This window comes from Haemorhous mexicanus, chromosome 2 (genome assembly GCF_027477595.1).
Source record: "Haemorhous mexicanus isolate bHaeMex1 chromosome 2, bHaeMex1.pri, whole genome shotgun sequence".
In the NCBI taxonomy this organism is placed as follows: Eukaryota; Metazoa; Chordata; class Aves; order Passeriformes; family Fringillidae; genus Haemorhous; species Haemorhous mexicanus.
This window is the reverse complement of record NC_082342.1, coordinates 54,366,427-54,389,352: the sequence shown is the minus strand read 5'-3', so window position 1 is coordinate 54,389,352 and position 22,926 is coordinate 54,366,427. Positions and strand designations below refer to the sequence as shown.

At 35.2% G+C, this 22,926-nt stretch overlaps 1 protein-coding gene across 6 annotated transcripts in view; it reads right to left on the bottom strand.

Annotated features, from left to right (window-relative positions):
* NBEA (neurobeachin) overlaps window positions 1-22,926 on the bottom strand; it is a 454,976-nt gene that overhangs the window by 55,735 nt on the left and 376,315 nt on the right. For all 6 annotated transcript variants that reach the window (XM_059838861.1, XM_059838862.1, XM_059838865.1 and 3 more), the window contains 2 exons: window positions 17,561-17,701; window positions 10,147-10,266 (listed from right to left, as the gene is read on the bottom strand). In XM_059838861.1, the coding sequence (XP_059694844.1) occupies window positions 10,147-10,266; window positions 17,561-17,701 (261 nt within the window). The remainder of the gene's footprint in view (window positions 1-10,146; window positions 10,267-17,560; window positions 17,702-22,926) is intronic.

The following is a 22,926-nucleotide window of genomic DNA, read 5'->3' as shown; positions in this document are numbered from 1 at the left end:
CAAATGTCCTTCAGACAGATATACATGCTACTTAAAAAGTGAAAGATCAATAACTGCAACATATAATAAACAATAGGTGACTTGGAGTGTGAAGTTTTCCCAGTTTCCAGAATAGCTAAACAGGAATCCATTTTGACATAATGAATATTGCTGTTTGCTCCTGTTATTTTAGCATTAAGTACTGAACTGCAGTAAAAAAAAAAAAGCTTTGAAGCTCACCCTAAATCTCTTCTCTAATATCCAGATATGGATTAAATTCACCAAATTACATTGTTAAAAGCATTATGGCATTCATCTGGGTAACATGATAAAAACTGATGACACAGCACCTGAAATCCGAGTCTCTTTGTGGTCCTTTCAAAGGCTGCAGATATGAGAAGCAAAAAAAAAACCCACTGCAGACACAAACTTATCTAATTAAATCTGATCTGCAACTCCATAGAGAATAGAGCAGTTAAAGCAACCTTTAAAATTAAAAAAAAAGTGTATTTGCTACAATTTTAAGTATGTTTAGGAAGGCAATTTGATTACTTCTTTACATCATAAGATACTAATATAGCTTAGACTAAAATGCAAAAGCAATCAGTACCTAACTACTATAAAACATTAACCAAGTAAGGCATGTCTGAACCTGAATAATTCATTATGAAACAAGCTACAATTCCAAACAGAAAAGAAAGAATTAAATTATTAGATGTAGTAGATAATAAAACAGCAGCCAGAGCATAGCCAAAATGAGAGAAATCCTGAATATCCTGTAATGTTAAAAGAAAAAAGATTCATTTAATGCCAATCTTAAGTTTTATTATAGACATCTCTAATTTATTCAGAGAATTTCTTAAAAGCAATCTTCCCCCCTTCGCCCAAAACATGATTCACTAAATCTCAGGTTCCAAAGAAAGCCCTTTGGTTTCCTCTAATGGAGCCCAAAAAAGAATGAATGGTCCTCAAAGCTGGAGAAAACTATACAAAAATCTTTCAGGACTTCAACAAATCATTAACTCAGAACTCACAACCCAACATATACTACCACCCAAATTACTGACAAACTAAGAGTATTGCCTTAAAAAAGGGAAAAGATCAAAAGGACCTCAGAAATATCAAAAAGTCAACGTTAATCTTAAAGCCAATATTCAAATGAAGCAGAATTTATTAAGAAAAAATTTAGCAAAGGTTGTTTCTACTTTGTATAAAAGCCTTGAAGCACATAGCACTGGTTGTGATTACTATCAATTTTTATTCAATGTGGTGGCATACTAACCTGCAATGTCACGGCAACCAAGTCCTTCAATTCCATTAAAGAAAAGTTATTTGTTAAATTTCCTTTTTCAGTTTTAAATGTCATAGCATGTAACTGTGGACTTTTACATCTAACATACCTGAAAGATTTGTGCTACCCAGAGACACATCTAGTGTTTAACTGAATTCTACTAACCTTTTGGCTGTGGGGGTATCTTGAAACAAAGGGATTTAAGTCACTGAGTATTTTTAAAGGTATTTCTGTTTAGTAAGTTTATCTTTGCTGCTCTTTGCTTTCAGGGTAATTTAATGTTCCCTTGTCTGGTACAGCAGAAAACATAAATAGAAATAGAATAAACAGAAGTATGTGATTAACTTTCCTTATAAGATTTATTGTGTTGTGTATGTTTAGTTTGAGCTGTCTTATTCCTGTGCTCTGGAAGTTAACCAGTGCCAGACTTTTGAATCCTCTTCAAATAACACTCTCCCTAGAATCCTAACCATTTCAGCTACATATCTCCTGGTAGGTTTTGTTGGTTTTTTCAGTCAAAGTAAAAAAAAACCAAAAAAACCCTAAACATACTATTTAAAAAACATTAACTAACCCACTGTGTTATAGTCTCAGCATTCTCTTCAATGTTATTTTTAGTGCAGCCTACAATTACATTGCTTATTTGAGTGCTATTTAGCATGAATTGAAATTTTTCTTGAAATGTGAGCCATGTCGCATGTGACCTTTCCCAGATACTTACATATTTCCCATACTTTGTATTAACCATTCAGCTTTCTTTCATAGCATTTGATGCTCCTCTTGTAATTTTGCTGTCTCCACTATTTACTAGACTAAGAAATCACAGTGCATAAAAATAGCTCAAATAAATATATCCCCTTCTCATTTCTAGAGGATGAATTAGTATATACTAAAATACAGGCCCAGTATGAAAGCCTTTGGCATCCTGTATGTATGAACTTCAGATTCATGTATTTAGCTACTTAGATGAATAGAAAATACAACCAAATTAGAGATGGTTGATAAAAATTTTGGTTTTATGTGTACATTGTTTATTCTGCTGTGAGAAACTGAAGAAGCTGTCTCCTCTATCACATGCCAAAGGCAGGCAGTGGCTGGGCATAGAAGGGCAAACATCCTCTTCCCCAGGGCCCCTGAGCATGTTTCACTAGGAGAAGTATAAACTGGGAGAGGCAGAGAGAGGAAGGATTAGCAAGGACAGTGAGGCAGAAAGGATGGAGCCCAGGAGGTTTCTGGGAAAAGGAGCAGACAGGAGTGAACCTCAGAGGAGAAGACAAGATGACAACTGGGGCCCAGAGAGAGTCGTGTTAACTAAGGAGCCACTGAAAGTTACAAGAATGTACAAAAGAATGCAGGAAAATATAACACTAGCAAGGGCTAGAGTTATTTTCAAAACTTATTAACATTTTTCTCAGCTAGAGTTTGTTTTTAATTTGTTTCACAAATGGGCATGTGCCAGTTCATATCCTAATACAGATTATGGCTTGAGAGGGGCGCTCTTTTGGTACTTTTTCTGTTATGGACAGGAAACAGATACCTCAAAAAATAGCTGTTTCAGGGTGATATTCAGAGAGGTGACTGTGTCCATTCCTCCATTCCAGATGAGGTTCAGCTATGACAGCTGTCCTGCAAGATATCTGTCTACTCTGTTGTCCCAGAATTTAAGTGAGAGCAATTCCACAATTCTTCCATCAACTGGTCTCAGTGTTCTTCATCTGGGGAGTTTTACCTAGTAACTGCCCTGAATCCTTCATTATGCAATCTAAGTAAATTTTCCCTTATCCTAGCTATCAATCCATCCCAGATACTGAAAAGAAATTACTGTTTTCTCTTTGCATTGTTTGTTGCATGTTTGAAAAGCATTACTTACCAGATTTACAGCCTTCAAGCTCCTAAAAGTCTAAATTAAGGATAATGATGTATTGCTCCATTGTTTTTGTTACAGAAATACAAAATATTCCTCTAACCTTCCTAAATCAGCTAGCAGATTTATTGCTAAACAGTCCATAACCTAATTTACTTCTTTATATACTTTGGCCATATCATATTTTGTCACATGTTCATCACACAGAAGCCAAAATAAATGTTTTTATCAACCTTTGTAGTCTTTACATTGGAGATGGAGATTGCATACTTTTCTGACAGCATCTGCTATTTTTCATTCACTTCAGAGCAGAGTGTAATTTGTCATACAGCACAGCTTTTTACAAATCACCAGTTTCATACTTCAGAAGTGTCATTGTTAAATTCACCCTGAAGATAGGGACAAGGAGACTCAAAAATTAGCGGGGGAAAAATGTATCTCAGGGACCGTATTTACGTCAAGGGATAGGACACAGAGGACCTTCTGTCTCCAAATCTGCTTTCTGCTTGACAGACAAAATAGTTGATAAGAGGTTTCTTAAAAAGCCTATTGCACCTTCAGTGTCACTAGTGGTAAAAGGTAAATGTAAAGCCAGATCTGTGCAAAGAAATGCTAGTTTGAAGCTACCATGACTTTGAGAAATTTAGGTTTCAAGCTACAAATGTTCATGAAACATAAATCTCAAAATATTTTTCCTACAATACACACATTGTGTCAGCCAGTGCAAATCAAGACATGAAGGAAAATATTGAAACAAACAAACCCATAAAATAGCTTTCCTGCAAGTTACATCATTGAGCAGGCATAAAATGAGGGAATGTAAAGAAAAAATACACAGAAAACCAAACTTTTAAGGTCTGGAATTTTAAAAATATCCACAGACCAATTAAATATTTTAAATGCATATGTTATTGCATGCAACTCAGCTGACCTATAATTTTGCATTAACTGAAACTAATCAGTAAATGTTATTGGCTTCATTGCTCTTGCCAAAAGACATTGAAGGTTCTAAATAAATCTTTCTGAATACATTACCTGTCACGGGTAATTTCTTACCACAAGAAATATCTAGAGTTCAAAGAGTTAATAAAAATAGGGATTTTAGTGATCTAAATCTATTTGCAGTAATTTCTGTCTAGTTGTCCTTGACATTTCATCAGCTGGTAACCTCCTCTGCTCCCCTTTCATTCACACTTCTAATAAGGCAGGTTAGCTTTCCATCATTTAATAGTCAGCTGCCTTTCAAACTGCCCAAGAAGCTTGGCTCTTCTCACATGAAGAATGATGCAGTAAAGCTAGTGAAGGGTGTATAAAAAAAAAGCAAAATTAATATTATAACAGACATTTCTTGTCTGTAAATGTGATCTCTTGTTTATTTTAATAGCTGTACTAAAACCCCAAGGTATAGTTAACAGTCTTACATGCCTTGTGTCTTCATATAAGAAAACATCCCCCAAATGCATTTTCTAATTTACAAGCCTGTGACAAATCCAAACTGCTGAGAAATTAAACTTTAAAAATATGTCTTCAGGTGATAGAGGACTGCTATTAACACTATTATAATTGTACACCACTTGCATTGAATCTGACATTTCTGTTTAATATGTTTTGCTAAGGGTATGCCATTTTATGGCCTCCAAATGAAATCAAATTCAACCCAGACATTTTCACTTTTCTATTATAATTCACTTCAAGGTTTTAAAGCTTCCATTTCTTTTTCTTTCTTTCTTTTCCTCCCAAAAGGTAGATCCCCTGGCATCCATTAAGTCCACAAGAGTCTAGTACTGGGTCAATGAGTCAGTCATGAGTTCCTCCATTTCACACTAAAGCACTTTACTGACATTTTGTCAGAACTACCTTTCTAACTTCTAAACAGACTATTCAAAAAGTAATATAACAAGTTTGAGAGGTATTAGGAAAGATTAGCGTCTGAACAGGAGGTTCTGGGGAAGTCAGTGTTACCAAAAACTGGAAGGGGGAGGGGGAGGGGGGGGGGTTTAGAAAGGAAAAAATGTGCAAGCTGACTGGCCAAGTTATGGTCATTTCCGGGTGACTTGCTTCCTCAAAGGTCACCCTGCGAACGTTCATTCTTCCTCCAGCTTGTACTGATTATCTCGAGAGAAGGTCGATGTTGATAAAGGGAGACACAATAAAATAAACTGTGTTATCCCGGTTCTCCCTTGTGTGTTACCACTCCAACACAGCACATACTGCATTAATTCTGTTTCATCCACTGTAGGTGAATGAGTTTCTTGAAAATGAACCAAAACAACTCGAGAGTAAGGAACAAAATGGTCTAAGTAAATCTTTAATCCTTTATTGAGCAATAATCTATCATACACTTCATTTTTCAAATGTGGTCTACTTTTTGCCACAATTTGAGATGCCAGAATTACAGCTTGTTTTCAGGCTGATTAAGCTACTGCCACAGCCCTATTTTCATTAGCTCAGTGTGAAATAATTCAGTCCCAGAAGAGACAACACATATTTAAAGGGGAGAGGGAAGGAGGGAAAAGAAAGGAAGAAACAGAGAGAGAATGCCAGGGAGGACACAACCATGGGAGAAAAGGAGCTGGACACATAGAAATGTAGCTTCCTAGAGAAAGACACATTCTTTTGCAAATTTCAGGTACTTGGGTTTTAAATTTTAATGCAGAATTCTGTGAAAGTGGTTTGAATGTATTTTTTCAGACAACATTGAGGCTGTAAAAGAACAGTTGTGGAAAGCATCTGCAGTACATAAAAATCTCAGTTCGTTAATTAAAATTAATCTACTTCAGCACTTATTGAAGCACTTGACAATAACGTACCTCATATTCCTCTTTCTTAAACAGTAACGGATGTAAAAAACCCTCCAGATTTTATTTTCCTAAAAAACCTTTTTTTTTTTTTAATTAGACCTTGTTAATAAAGAATAAAGACGTTTCATATAATTATTTAATGCAGTACATGAGAGCAAAAATTGTAGCCATCTTACAACACACAGCAATGAAGAATGTCAGATTAATTCATTACACATGCTGTTTTAAAATTATTTCATAATCTGTGCTACAATAATTAATGAGATTAGTAAGATCAGTGATAAATGTACTTATAACAGCTCAGATGAATTTCAAATTTCTGATAAGGTATACATGAAAAATGAACACTTGCTAGTCTTAACAGTTTTCAAAGTTTGCTACTTTGATGGATAGCCTCTATTCCATGCACTAAATATTTACCATAAAGACTTAAAAAATCTTTAGGATGGTAAAAGAATTTAGAGCATGTATATCACAAGGAAATCCACATTGCCAAGCCCTTCCCCTCATGTATAGCTACACATGGAGCCAAAAGAAGCTACACAAGTATACAGAAAGCTTTAACAGAGAGCATGCCTGCCTTCAGATTCTGTACTCACATACAACCTGTACACATCTTCTCTTTTGCCCACTCCATACTTTCTAACAGGACTGCTGGACAAATACTAGAAGTTGCCATACAGCTGAACACTAGTTTTTGAATAATTCACACTCTCAGAGCTGAAACTTTTCTGTGGTGCAAGACAGTGGATGCTGCTCTTAGGAGAGTAACAAAAATTACCAGAAATTTTGAGGGGATTTCTTAGTAGTTCCCCAAACCTCTCTGCTTTTCAGGTCCCTGAAAACTTGATTAAAGTGTTTGAAAAGCCCGAAAGGCATTCAAAGCAGTAGCACAACCAATCTGAAAAAATTAGGTATTTGTAGTATTGATAATAGTCCATTTCCCTATCATTTTGCAGAATGAATTTCAAAGCCTCAGGGAAAAGTTGGCCCTGATGTAATGGCATTGAGAAATGAAGTTCATTAAGATCTTAAGGAACAAACAACAGCAACAATTAGCTGCTATACTCATTCTTGATTGATCACTAAGAAACACAGACTCTGCAAATCAAAGGGCCTTGCCAGTGCTTTGCCAGTCTACTTGGAAAAAAAAAAAGTTACAAATAAAGAGTTTGCTACTTCCCTTTGTGGGGATATTCAAACCCAGAGAATACTCAACTTAACCCTAATTTTTCAAATTCTCTTGCTTAAACAAGCATTTTTCCACTCTGATCCCTTTCCTCTGAGGTTCCTTCCCTCTTTGTTCCTTGAGAAATAATTCTTCTCCCTTTCAAATGTTTGCATATATCATATAATTTCTGTGTCTCCTCTTTAGAGGTTAATTACCCCACACATGCACACATTTTCCTACCTGTATCCAACTCCTGAAATGCATTTCTTTTCTTATAGCTAACTCCAGTTTAGGTATATCTTACACTTAATGGTTTCCAGCAAAGAAAGCACTAAGCATTTGATTTATCCAGCAAGAATTCATACTAAAAACTAGACAAGGAAAAGGAAAAAAGCAATAACATATGTTCTCTGAGAACATAATGGCTCTGAATGAATGACCAATAAGACTGTTTCAGGTGAAAATTATATTTAATGAGATATTCCAGTTGTTATACCCTAAGGATAAACCTTTAGTATCATGATAAACTTTGTGCCATCCTGTTGATCTTAGTTTTCTTCATTAATTGAAGACAAAATAGGAATGCATTGACATATTTTGCTTAGGCTATTGAAGTGCATCTCAGTAGATTTATTACATCTTTGTATTACTATACAACAAATTATTTTGGAAGTGCAATATGTCAAATGCTGGTATTTAATCTCCCTTAAATTATAGGGATTTTTTTTTGTTAGATAATTTATGAATGCTTTATATTTGTTTCAGCATTTCTTAAAGACTCAGTTCATTTTTGAATCTGCTTTTATTCATCTATTTTCATCTTGAACTGAATCAATTCAAAATAAATAAATTCAAAGTTATTTTCTAAACCCACCTTCCCTGTATCTTCATTAATTAACAAACCTCTATTTTAAACAGCAGCTTTAACCCCTAATGTATCCCTGAATGGACAGGACAGAGATTATCTGGAGAAAACATTTATTGATTAACATACCTCATCTGTTACTCCCATATTAGATTTTCTGGAATGACTTAGCTCCAAGTAGTATTTCTCTTTCTAATGGCATAACAGAAATGTGTATATATGTATAAATCTGATTTGGGGGCTCTATAGTAGACTGCCAAATGCATTCTGGAACACCTTGTATTACAGTCTTTCCCCTAGAGCAATTCTGACCCTTAATTTTTACTATTTTACCTGCTATCCCCAATTCCCTTTCTTACATTCAGTAAAGAACATAGCTACTTCATTTCTTCACCTTTTGCCTCCCTTTTCTGAAGGTATTTGGTTCTGAGCATCGTTTTAATATTTATTTTATTTTGATAAAGTTGGGGTTTTTTAATACAACGCAGTGCAGCTGTTATCCATCCTTAATTCCTTCATCCTTGCAATGCCTGGCAACAGCAGTTTAAATTATCCCACTTGGTTCACAAGAATCCTGGTATTTTCAGACAAACATTTCAGCTAATTGTTTTACTGATAACTCGTTTGGTTGCTAGTTTAAGAACAATCCTTTCACTAATTATATACCCCACTTGAACACCCTCTCTCTGTCTGTGCACAGATATTCCTTTATCTTTTGCAATGCCTTGATGTATTTAACTGCCCTCCTCCTGTGTACTAAAGCCAGACAAGAAGATTACAGTCACTTCCAACTGTCTTCCCTTGTTTCTCAGTTTAAGGCTCTTATCCTTTGTTTGAGCCCCACTTCTAGGAAGTCACTCTCCCAGATATTCTAGTGGAATTACAGGAAAAACAGATTTCATTGAGAAGTAAAAATCAAAATGTCAGCACTTTGAAGATATATCAGATATAGTAGATATTACCTCAAATTTCTTCCAAATTTGGAAATTTCCTGTTTTCTTACATGAGTAAGAGTGATGGTACTTAAAAAACTATTGACTTACAGAGGAGCATGAATAAACATAAAATGGTTTGTAGGAGGTTCAGGTTGATTTCTTTAAAAAGCATTTTCTCCCATATGTTAGAATGACCATACAATTTGCAATTAGTTATTCTATCTAGTAACTGAATAACAACAACGTGATTTGTCCCTTATGAGACTGTTGGAATACTTATGCAAACAGGACCTCTGGAATAAAAATAAATCAACATATATACATCTTTTTTTTCTTTTTTTTCTTTGCCAAGACAAATAAATTTTAAAAAATAAAAATAGAATATATATGGCAACATGACCATTTCCTAGTATGAGTGGTAGCTTATAAATAGAAGAGAAATATACTCACTGAAAAATGTGGGTTTTTTTAAAAAAGAGCAATTTTTATAATGAAGCCTTTTCCTACTTTATTACTAGAAAATGAGAATCAATAAGGGACCATATTATTCAAAATATTTCAAGATTTTTGTTTCTTTCTGATAAGGTCCCATGTCTATGAACAATAACCCTTTGTATTTAACAAGGTAAATACAAAGGTAAGGAATAACAGCAGTAAAATCACCCTGCTCTCTGGCTGTTTCTGTATATAGTGTAGAAGTTGTTTTAATCTAATGTGTATTGTTGCATAATATCCCCAGGCACATTCAAGTAAAAGCTAAAGCTGTACAGAAAAGCCAACATTTTAAATGGGTCTTGTCATTAATGCTTTATTAATTGCCCCAGGCAATGCAAACCCAGAGCTAGGCAAGCTATAACAATATGACACTTTAAGGTCAAATCCAATTCCTGCTGTGTTTTATGGAGTGGGCCAAATATTGAGTTAACAGCAGGAAAGAACAATTTATTGAGCTTTTCTCCATCTCCTGATTATCTGATCTAAATTAGATCAGTTAGGTTGTTTTTCTCTAAAAAAAATCCCATCTTTTGTCCACTCAACTTCAAAGAATCTTTGATTTTTTGTGTTAGAACAATAAACTTTATCAACATCTATTTATTTATGCTATACTTAGTGTGCTGAATATAAAGAAATGAGATATATATAAATATAAAATATAATACAGCACCTTCTTTATGTTTACATAAACAAAAAATCCATAATGAAATTGCATATTTATCCATTTATTTAACATATATGTTACCTTCACATCTGAGGTATCTCTTTGGCTGTTCCTCCAGGACCTGGCCACTGAGGAGAAGGTTCGATCTGGGTGGTCAAACTTGCCATCATTTGCATTTAGAAAGAATGTTGTAAAGGGCTCCTGTAGTTAATGAAATTATGACACATTAAGAAAACAGTACAAGCACTCATGCAGCAGGTTTCTGTCAAAATCCAAAAGCCTCTTGCAGATCAAAATACTTCATAAAGGCAGAATTAAAGAAAAACATGGTTCCTCATAGTTATATGTATGCATGGGTTTCTGCACTGAACATCTGAGTATATTTTTTTGGAACTAACACATTTTGCACAAACAAATCCTGAGTTCTATACCATAAGACTAATTGCCCATCTGACATAAGTAGCCTGGTTCCAGTTCACAATGACTGCCTCCTTTACAGCACCCACCACAAACACATCCTGTGTTATTTATATAACTGGGCTTTGTATACTCCTTGCATGTTGGTATGTCAAAATAAAAAAATCCTATCTCTAAATCTTTCTTGTGTTTTCATTTAATTGAAAAGAGCTCAGTAGGTTCCACTTTGCCTCAAGGTGAGACGAATGGCTCTAAGGTTGTCATGAGGCAGACTGTGGTTCCAAAATGTGCAGCTTTATCTTGACTTTGGGGCAGAGATACAGAGATTAAATATTTACAGTCTTTCACTAATTCTATCTCAAACCATATCCCAGTTTATACTAAATGGAAACCAGCTTTTGGGGAGGAAGAGCTCAGGTGTTAGACAGTCTGGATAACCCATTTTAATGTCACTACATTCCTCTGCAGAGAAGGGGTTAATAGTGGACCAAATCCTTAACTTGACCGTAAAACCTGAATACTGAGATCATTGGCAGAAACCTGGATTTCCACCACTACTCCATTAGCTCTCTTTTTCAATGAATAGCTGGCAGTGTGCCTACACGGATGGATGTTTGTTCCTTCTCTTTGCCAAAGTCTCATGGGGAATGCTTTTAAGAAAGTCTCTTTCATTAATTCATTCCCAAACTTATTTCCTTTCATATCCTGATCATCTGAAAATTTTGTTAATCAAAGCAGTTCATGATCACCAGATCACAATTTTTATTAGAGTATTACTCATCTATTATTTGAATTTTATTCTAAACATTCTCTGTTTTCTTCTATGAAATTTTTGAACAAGTCAGGGAACACCTCCATTAATTAAGAATTTTTGAAGGAATTATACCACTTGTGTGTAAATTGCCCCAGATGAAAAAGCTATGAAGATATTTATGTTTACACAATCCTTAAGAAAAATTAAAATATACAGAAGGAAAGGACAGATGCAAAAATAGTGAAAATATCCAAAAAAAGAGGAAAACAAAATATGGAATTCTGACTCTGAGAGACCATTGTTTCTCTACCTTTATGCCACATGTTTTCCCAGTTTTTTCTGCCATGCACAGCAGTCAACACAGGTTACTTTTGTTCAAAGAAGGAAAAACTCTAATCAATTTTTTTCCTTTTAAAACATGGGAAATTAGCTTTTAATAGACTTTAATAGTCTTTAAAAGAATAGTATCTCATAAATACATTTTTTCTGAGTGTGTATTCAAATCAGATAATACCAATATGTGTCAAATAATTAATTAAAATAATAGAATTAAATTCAAAATCATCACAATATAATTTCTTGTTGGAGGACACTCAGTCTCACTGCATAATGGCTTTATTTGTATTTGTGAATATTGAAAGGCCTCGTGGTGAAGAAGAGATTTATAATTTAAATAGAATATTAAAATTTAACACTAGTTCAACTTGGTGAATAGTATAAACTACTACAATGAATTGAAATACTGACAGAAAATAAGTTTTTATCTATCCAGATTTTTTAGTGCTACATATAGTGAATTCAGTGCAAAATATAAATGAAAATGTGTAAGATTCAGACCCAGAAGTACAAAATGGAAAACAATATATACAGAAAAGGGATTATATTATTTTATCCTAAAATTATGTTAATATTATAATTTTATTAAATTTAAATTTTTCAATATTAGAATTGTTTTGCTTTTAAATTAATTCCTTCTCCCAATTATCTTTATATATTTGCCATAGGAATTATGCTGTTTTCTATATATTCTTGATCTGAGCAGAAATATTTCTCTCTTCTAACAACTCCTACCCATCACTCTTTTCTTTATGAGATATGTGTATTTTTTATGAATATTATTGTGGAGCAGACTGTTGATCATTGCAGAGTTTCTGAAATCAGAAGCAGTCAATGGATTTAAAAGAAGCAGAAACCAGAAAAATTATGTAATTAAAATAAATTATGTAAAAATATTAATCCAAACTTACATGACAACATTATTTTAAGTATCTGAGACAAATACACAAAAGCAATAAAATTCATAATCAAGGATTAAACTTTTAGTAGCTGAGCACTACAGGGTGCCCTATTATGCTATCCTGCCATGGCCTGTTGTGCCTATCTTTTAGGATTTTTAATCCTTAGCAGAAATTCAGAGCTTTCACTTCCTTTATCTCAGACCTCTAACATAATTTTAAGATAATTTTTATTCTCTGGGAAGTCAAGTGCTTATACAAATATAATTCATATCTGTATTCTATATACTAATTTAAATTCTGTTATTCTATGATACCGATTACTGTCACTTCATGTAAAGCTTTTGTTGCTGTGAAAGCTATAAAGCCGCACAATGTTTTCATTAATACTCCATCTCACTCATTCCTAATATTCTGAATAAAATTCACGCCTTGTTCACTGCCAACAAGGAGAGAAATTTGTGGGGGACTTGATTACATTGAACACAAGCTTGAGCTGTGAGAACAACAAATTTTTCCATTCAATAGCACTTCTCTCCCACCCTTCACTTTTAGCAGTACCCAGACTCATTTGAATAATTTATGGTGGGAGTAGAGGAGGGAGGAGGAAGGGATTCTAAGACATCCTATGTCACACAAAAATGTTTTTTGATCCATTTGTAAGAGAGAGAGAGAGTACGTAAGGGTTTGTCAGAGTGACACATACCTTTTGTCTGATATATCTGTGATTGTCCTGCTAAAATCTAACAAAAAGAAGAGCCAAATTCACTTTTGTTTACCATATGACATCAAGTCCTTCTCATATTTGAATCTCATTAAAAACTAGTTTTAACTCAGTCCGATCCAACTCATAATATATCCAGAATTTCTTCTACCTTGTACAAATATTAACTCATTGTAACAGCAACTGGAAGACAATTATTCTCTACAAACATCATGACTACCACATTAGAGAATCATGCTCTCAAGCAGTAGTTGCTGTTTCCATCAAGATGCAACTGCTTTACACAAATATAACTTCTTCAGGAGCAATTATCGAGAACATTCAATTGTACCATAACTCTCTCCTATTTCTCCTAAAAATCTGAAACCAGTGCTGATATTCATATTCCACATGATTCAAGCCAGAATTCATTCTTCTATTTTAATTTTTCCTTCTGTCTCCTTTTCAGGTCAAGTCACTGGACAATTTGGCATTGTGAAGTGGCATTCTTGGTTTAAACTATTCCATCTTCTGCAACTTAAATTTTCACTGCTCCAGATGAAATGCACATGAAGAAAATGAGTCTTCAGGTGGTAAGATCACCTACTGATAAACTGTGAATATTCAATTTCATTTCCACAAAAATACATACAACAGAATATCTATTAATGGTGAAACAAAGTAGAGATATCAAAATTACCTACACAGGACAGAACTGAGGCTGACATACAGTGTCTTTTAAAAAACAAGCCTGAAACATGTACTGGGTTTGTGTGGCAAATTTTTGGCAGTGGGAGAGGCTATAGGGGTGGCTTCTGTGAGAAGCTTTTGCCATATCCAATAGTGCTAAGGCCAGCTGGCTCCAAGATGGACTACGCTGCCCAAGGCTAAGCCCGTGAGTTATAGCAAAGTGCCTTTATGATGACAGACTGAGAAGGCTCAGGGAAAAACTGCATAAGAACACTAGAGAGAGCAATGGGAATATACGAGAGGAACAGCTCTGCAGACAGCAAAGTCAGTGCAGGAGGAGAGCCAGGAGGTGCTCCAGGCTCTGGAGCAGAGATTCCCTCTAGCCCATGGTGAGGCACCTGTGCCCCTACAGACCATGGAGGTCCAGAGGGGACTACAGCTCTACCTGCAGCCCCTGGAGGAATCCATGCCACAGCAGGTGGATGCCTGAGGAAGGTCATGAACCCCTGGAAGCCTGTGCTGGTGTAGGCTCCTGGCAGGGACCTGTGCTTCCAGGGAGAGTGGAGCCCATGTGGGAGCAGGTTTGTTGGCAGAACTTGCAAGCCCACGGAGCACCCACTGTTGCAGTCTGTTCCTGAACTGCACCCTGCGGGAGGGACCCACGCTGGAGCAGCCTGTGAAGAGTTGCAGCCTGTGGGAAGGACTCACTTTAGAGAAGTTCATGAAGGACTGTCTCACATAGGAGAGACCCCACGTTGGAGCAGGGGAAGAGTGTGGAGTCTTCTGAGGAGATAGGAGTGGCAGAGACAAGTGTGATGAACTGAGCACAGCCCCCATTCCCATTCCCCTGTGTCAGTGGGGAGAGGAAAGAGAAAATTTAGGAGTTAAGTCCAGAGAAGAGGGAGGGGTTGGGAGGAAGGTGGTTTTAAGATTTGACTTTATTTTATCATTATCCTACTCTCATTTGATCAGCAATAATTCCAACTAATTTCCCAAGCTGAGTCTGTTTTGTTCATGATGGCAACTGGTGAGGGATCTCTCCCAGCCCTTATCTCAACCCATGAGTCTTTCCGTCTTTCCTTATTTTTAAGATCTCCTGCCCAGCTGAAGAGGGGAGTAGTAGAGCAGTTTTGGTGAGTACCTGACATCTAGGCAGAGCCAGCCCACCACAATACATCAGATAAGGGAAAACAACTGAGGGAAATATAAGGCAGTAGGGAACAGATTATCACAGAATTGACTCCAAAATATGATATTAAAAGCAATATTTTGAAGACAACTGACAGAAACCAGATTGCATCTGTCAAAGCTGAAAAGCAAGACTTAAAATAATTTTTAAGGTTTTGTGGCAATTACACAATTCTCTCTATATATATACTTCAGAGTGGCTGAAACTTCCTTATTTACAGCAAATACTGTTTCCTACAATACTAAGGTCTAGGCAGGCAGTTTCTCCCCTTTGATCCCCATTACAACATACTGTTTTGTTCTGCTTCCATCTAAACTCTCATTTCCAACTTACCTTTTTTCATATATTTTTCATTTGTTTCCTTGCTTTTTCCCATTTATTTTGCTTTTCCTTTTCTCTTTGGTTTACACAGTCTTCTCCCATGGTTTTAGTTTATACTCCTGTCCTTCATTCTCAGTTTGTTGTCACTTTCTACCAAAAGCTCCACAGCAACAGATCTTTTCCCATCACTCTCCTCCAGTCTTTCAAAATACTGAAAGCATTTTCCTGTGCAAATCTCTGCATCTCTTAATATCACCTTCCTCTTTCTGGACTAGACTGTAATTTACCTTTTCTTAAAGAGTCTTCTTCAAAGCTCTAGCTCAAGAAATTCACAAGCAAGAAATATTACTTTAACTTACAGAAATCTGACCTAGCCTTATCTATAAATTTCACTGGCACAATCTTCTCCCTTAGGATATTTCATCCTTTATTTTGTAACAAAAATATCTCTATATAGATCGCTATGACTTTATAATCTTCATTACCATAATCTTTTCCTCTATACACATTTATTTTCAAATATCTATTTAGGCTTTCCATTTGCTGCCTTATCCAGTCTTTTCATATTATTATATTTTTTTCCTTTACTGAGGTTCAAATTTCCCCTGGATTTGTCTTCTTTCAGTGCTGTTGTCTATTCCCATCAGAGACTGCTTTTCTTTGCTGGCCAATCATATTTTGATAATCTTTAAAATACCTGAGTAGGAGTGTCTCTGTATTTGAGTTATCTGTTGTTTTCACCTTTTCATTGGCAACCTCTTCTTTGGGTATCAGTGGTTTCCGCTTCTGCTTTCTATCCTCACATATATTGTTTACTCTAACAAATGCAATTTGTAAGATCTATATTGCAAGGCCATCAAGACAAAGACTTTGTTCTCTTGCTCTTTTAGGTGAGAACACAAAGAGATCAAGAGCATCTACAGTATTACATAAAGAACAGCAGTAAAAGTGACATTGAATTAACCTAATGCAGGAAAAGAATTCTCCTTGGTGTGTTGTACATTCAGCCTGTAACCAGACTTTCAGCACTGAGAATTTGCTGACTAGCAAGAGGGGATCTTTTACTGTACAGCAGCCAAAATTAATAGACAAACATCCAAACAAACCTACTGTTTTTAATCTACTTTAAGGCAACAAAATGTACCATAAAATGTATTCAGTAGATGAATAATTTAGCAACATTTAAAAGGAATACAGTGGTCACCCAACACAGGAGTGTAATCAACAGTTTCCCATGGTTTAAGAAGTACATCCTGAACTCACAGACACATGAATTCCCCCCTGAGCAGAAAAAATGAACATGTCTAAGGGAAGCTGAGATGAGTGAAAACTCGATTATCAAGCTTTGTGTGGCTCTGTTTTGCTTTTTTGTATGCAAAATATGCTTAGAATACACCTTACGCAACAGATTTTTATTGGCAGGGTGTACTTTAACTTAAGTAATTACACAGTCACTCAATTTTTCATTAATTCAGGTTTCTCTGTGAAACCTTCAGTGTCACATCAACACTTTATTCTGTAAATAATTGTGATAACACATACACCGAATTCAGATTCATTCTATCTTTGAAGTTTGGTCCCCTTCCCTAGATCTGGTTTTGGTCACAGGAGCATGAGATTTCCAGAACTGACATAACAGTTTGAAGTTAGAATCCACATTTCTACATTCCTGAAAATTGAACAACTCTACAGATGTTCATTAATTTAGGAGCATAGTTCATTTGCATAAAATATTATTCAATGTTGCTTTAATATTAAAACTGGTTCTATAATTCCCCTTTCAATGTGACAGTTTAATGTTCTTACAAAAGGCTTTTTTCTTTTATTTGCATGGATCTGTCCCTAAAAAATAAATTAATATGAGCAGTATCAGATTTCTGTCTTGAGATATTTTTTGGGGGGTGGATTTCATTTTAGATGCATTATTTTTATTGTATGCATCCTAATACCACCACAATTTTATGTTTAAATTTATTTTGGATTGTTTAGGTAGGAAGGACACCTGGACCTCTACAAATGAGTATATAACTAATTTCAAGAGAATTTCTGAGATTTTAAGGTAGGGAAGAACAATGAGATTTTAATAGAAAGGTGCTTTCATAAAAACAAAACAAAACAGAGGTAAGTGACAGAACAGATGCTGTAACTAAAGATATCCACGAAAACCAGGATCCAGAAATACTTACAATACGAACAAGCCAAGCCAAGGTAGAAGTAGATGTAGAGTAGTGGGTGTTATAATGATAAGGTGGAGTCTGATCATCTTCCCATGTCTCATACCGTTCTGCATAGAAGACAGCTCTCTTTGGGTTCAAAGCACCAATCGGCTGTAAAGTGATAACAGGTCAAATATATTATCAGCTGTCTGATAAGGCATAAGTTAATTCTGCATTAAGATTCACTGAACAGGAGACTCTGCAACCAAACACATTCCATGCTGTAGCAACCCCTGAGATTTTTTGCTGTAAGCTTAGAATTTATTTTCAAAGGCTTTGTGAACTAAAAGTCTTATGAGTTTCCTTATTTTAACTGACAAATATAAGTGATCCACATCTGCAAACTTTCAAGACCTTCTTGAAGTATAAGTTGTTTCCCAATTAGTTCAGTAACATTCTTCTGGAAATAGACTTCTAAAACTGCATTTAAAATGCATTGAGGCCAAACTAATATTTCTGTTGCTGTCATTCACCATAATCACACAGCTAATGAAAACTGACTTTTGCTCGCACAGGATACTTTGTAATGCGCGGTTCATGATGAAAAGATTTCACGCAGAACTGCTGATGGTGTCTGGTGATCCTAAGCAGAAATACTTAAAAACCATGCATAGTCCTCAGGACTGGGTGTACTTTCTGACTGAACAAAGACACGTTTTACTGAGCAAAGCAAACAAGCTTTGTACTTGAAAAACAATAGAATGTGGAAATTATTCACAAATTCAAAGTCCATTCTGAGCGAATTTAAAAGACAATCTATACAAATTAGGTGAAAAACAAAAGAGATGTAGGGCAGTAGTAGGAACTATTGGTTTTGATGTGCCTACTTGAAGAATACAAATTTTTTATGATTTTTCAACCCACTTTATCTCAGAAGCTTTTTCAAAAAGTATTTGTTACTGTATGATGCAAAAGATACTTGGATAAAGAAAATACAGGTTTTAGCTTTTGCAGTAAAATTAACCAAACACTCAGAGTTCAATACTTAGAGGAGAGCACACTTCCCCACCAAATAATTGTTTAAACTTACTGTAGTTTGAAATTATTACTTGATTTGCATTAATCAAAGTTTAATGAGAATTGATATTATTAAGGGTATTAAAAAAATATATATAGGCAATGGGGTTGACCAAATGCTAACAGTATTTTCACATTTTATTGCACTGCACAATTTTTCTACTGAATTAAAATCCAAAGTAATTTGGACAGGAAATATCTGTATAAGGTCAAATCTCTGTGTTTCACTACACTAGATATGTAACTAAAAAATTTAAAGCTGCAAGTATTTTATTCTTTCAGCACTGCTATGTTTTTTGAGATGGCTGCTTAAAAGGCTGACATAGAACATGATAGATTTAGAGCTTGTTTTGAAATAGCAGTCTTTGGTGAACCTTTACATTTTAAAACATTATGATTTCAGTATTTTTCACATTAAGCACTCTGGGTGCTTATGACTTTGCTGTGTCACGGAGATGTTTATAGTTTTCTCATATGTGTAAAATGATTGAGTAATCCCAAAGGATTGGTGTTATCTGGAGCAGACTGCACTGAAAGACCTCACAAAACATTCTTGAAAAGGAAGCATGAGCCATTCCCTAACACTTTCCAGGCTCATTTCTCAAATACTGGCAATAGGAAAAAATAAATATTTGCATTTTTGTTACACTTGGTTTTGTTAGACATCCTGCCAGTGTCAGGAAACACACTGGCAGTATTATAGCCTTTAAGTTATCATTACATAAAAATGGTTGTTCAACAGCTCCTTGAGAGAGACATTCTTTTCCCATTAGACTGACAAACTGTGCAGATATATGTGCACTTTGTTAAATTATATCAGGCTTTGGGTTGCTTTGGGGAGTGGATGGAACCTGCTGACACCACCCTCATTAAGGTATTGTGCATTCACTTCTCTGGCAGAAAAAATACCAGTCCCAACTGCGCATTTCAAGAGCTAAAGCAGTAATTCACACTGTAGTCTGTTGAAATGAAATGTTCACCCCCTCTGAGAAGGGAACACAAAATAGCAGACAAATTGGTGAGATTGTATTTGGTTATGGAGAAACACCCTGAGAATATCTCTTCCCTCCACTACAAAGGTGGCTCTTATCCTATACTGCAGTGAATTCCGAGGCTATGGAAGACAGAGATGTCATCTGTCACCATAATATTGTACACATAGGTTTGAAGGCACAGTGGAGAATGAATATGATGATTAACACAAGACTGAAAATACAGAAAGCTCCTGGCTTTTCCAAACACAGTTGATGCTGATTATAAGTCTTCCATCAAATAAGCAATGTGTTTTCATTATTCACTGTAAATTGACTATAGTAACAAGGCCTGTGAGGTATAACTGATGCTCAAAATAATTATGAGGTATTTTATTTTATAGACTAGCAAAATTTTAATGGTGGTTTAATCAGTACCTCTAAATAACACTTTTAATATAATATTGTTGTATTTAATAAAAAGGTTATTTCTGTCAACAATTTGACAATAATTTCTAAAGTCATATAAAATACTTATGCAAAAATATTGTCATGTTTTCTAGGTTGTTCAATGAGAGGTGTTACTTCAATTTAAAAGATAGAAGGCATAATGATGTAAGATAATGCATTCCTATTTTCATATCAAAATGCCTGTACAAATACCTAAAATAATCTACCTTCAGAACACATATGATTAATTGTACTAAATTATAAACCTGAAAAATCTGTATTCTGGATTACCATCATACAATATTTTTTTCAGAGTCATTACCTTTTTTTTTCCTCTTTCAATTAATTTAGAAAAATCCTGAAATGCACAAAAAATCATCTGAATAAAATGGAGTCTTTAGGTGAAATACCAATGAGAGTAATTTCTGTTCTTGCGTGACACTGCAATTGTCATGGGAAAATCTCTGGGAAGAATAATTTTTGGGGTCCTTTCCTGCGAGAGAGAGAGGGAGGGAGGAAGGAAGAGCTTGTCTTCAGCTATTAAATCACACCTCAACTTCTCAGGACAGATCCTGGATTGGATGAACTAGCGATCGGTCTGACAGCCTGTGATTTGGGAGACACGGGTTAATTTCTGTCATTCCATAAGCCTTTATAGTGTCCATGAGGAGACTGCTCAGGTATGTCTATAGTTTGCACTAGGAAGGTGAGCTGGAAGTCCCCGAGCTGCTATAGAGGGGGTAGTGTGCAAACATGGCCCTGTTTGTGCAGAGATGACAACTGGGATTCCAGAAGTGGCACAAGTGTCTCAATGCAGCACTGCCTGGGAAGGAGAGCTGGGAGCTGCCCAAGCTTACACAACTCTGCAGCTTCTACTTCAGCCTTACATAAGTTATCTCTGTCCTGTGGTGAAGAAATACAAGAAACATCTGATCTCCCTTCTCTGTGCAGTCAGGGAGACGCTGATGTGAACCATCTCTCTGTACATTAATGGGAAGGACATCTCTCCAGATTCAGGAAACCATGCACATTGAAAATGCTAAGGAAAGTGCTCAAATCTAAATCTCTTTCTTGCTTTTTTTTTTTTTTGGTTGGTTGGTTTTTTGTTTTGTTTTGTTGTAGGTTTATTCTTTTGTTTTGTTTAGGTTTTTTGGAGCTTTTTTTGTTTTGGTCTTTTTTTTTCCTTGCTCTGGTGTTTTTGTTGTCTTTGTGCAATTTAAAAACTTATTGATTAACCCCAAAGATAACAGCTTCTGTATACCAAAAGAGCAGGCACTTTCTGAAAGCAGAAAAACCCTCCTCCATAAATAAAATAGCAGGGAGTAAATTCTGCAAGGTCTTCCCCTGGCTTCTTTAGTGTTATTTTAACATCCATGTGGGAAAATGCTGTTAACCAGAGTAATAGTATGAGTTCATTCTTCAGTAAAGACAAAGATATTTCTGTAAACACCTTAAATCTCAGTTGCATAAACTAGCAGCTAACCCAATTTTACTCTGATGAGACACGGGTCCTATGAGATGACAAGTTCTTCAGTAATGATAGTCTCTGGCGTTTCTTGTGAAATGTATAGGGTATATGGAGTTTTGTCCACTTTTCATGGCTTTACTGTGCCATTCTCAGCCCAGAAGGTCAACTACCTCTGTTTTAATCTAATACCATGGCTATAAAATGCAGTTAAATTTTATTTATGGATCAATCCCTGTAACTTTACATAATGGAAGAAACTGATATTATTTCCATTTGACTGAGATTCTGTTGGGCTGTGCACTGATTAAAATGACTTGCCCAAACAATACAAAGGCAAAGCCCAATCTATATACTGTCTCAGTCCATATCTTAACCATAAGACAAATACAGAAACTGAATTTGAATAAAATAAATTGTTCTGAATATTATTTAAAAAGTTCTTTTCATAATGTTTTATAAAATGCTTTTTCCAAACACACCATTTGTCTTTTTATTGCAAAACTCTCTCTGTAAGGACTCATATTAAATAGAATTAGCTTCCTACATAACAGTTTCATAAGGTATTCTTTACTCCAAACAGAAAGAACAGGTCACTGTATGACAACACCTATTCAGCCACTTGGCTTTTGATGAACTTAAACTTGCTGCTTCAGTTTATTTTATGTTTCTTTCTTCCATTTAAAAATAAGTCAAATATTTACTGTAACATTAAAAACACACTACTACATCTTTCTTTTTTTACATGGCTAATCTCATTAGATATCTAACCTTTGAACAAGTCAATACATTTTGTCAACACACCTTTTATCCAGTGTTTACATCCACTGGATGTGTTATGCTAGTTCAAGTAATATCTATTTGTTTGCCAAGTAGAACTATATTCTCTCATGAGAGCATGCCATTTATTTATAGCCACTGAAATATTCTGCTTAACCTGACTCTAATTCATGCAGCAGTACCTTACCTGTTGGGGGCTTTGCTTGTTTTGGTTTGGTTTTTTTTTTGTTTGTTTTTGTTTTTTTTTTTTTTTAGGTTTTTTTTTTGTGATGTACTGCACAAAACTGTAGCCTGATACAAAGGTATATGGAACCTGGCTTTATCTGGCTCCAGCTGAAAACTGACTGAGCCTCTCCTGACTTCTTGTTTTTTTATTAAAAAACACCCAGCGAACAACAACCTATAAATAGGATATCTTAGGATGATATTTTAAACTTAAAAATAAATTGCAATTGCATCTAAATTAGTAAACAGATTTTTCTTCAGCACCCTAATATGAAAAACAAATATCAACAATATCAAATATAAGAGCATTCACATATTCATAGTACCAGAGTTTCACCCAATAAATGAACTGGTTTTTTAAGAAAAACACATGTTTAATTGTGTGGCTTTAATTGTGTTTAGTTTTTCTGCTGATGGAAGAGTTGTAT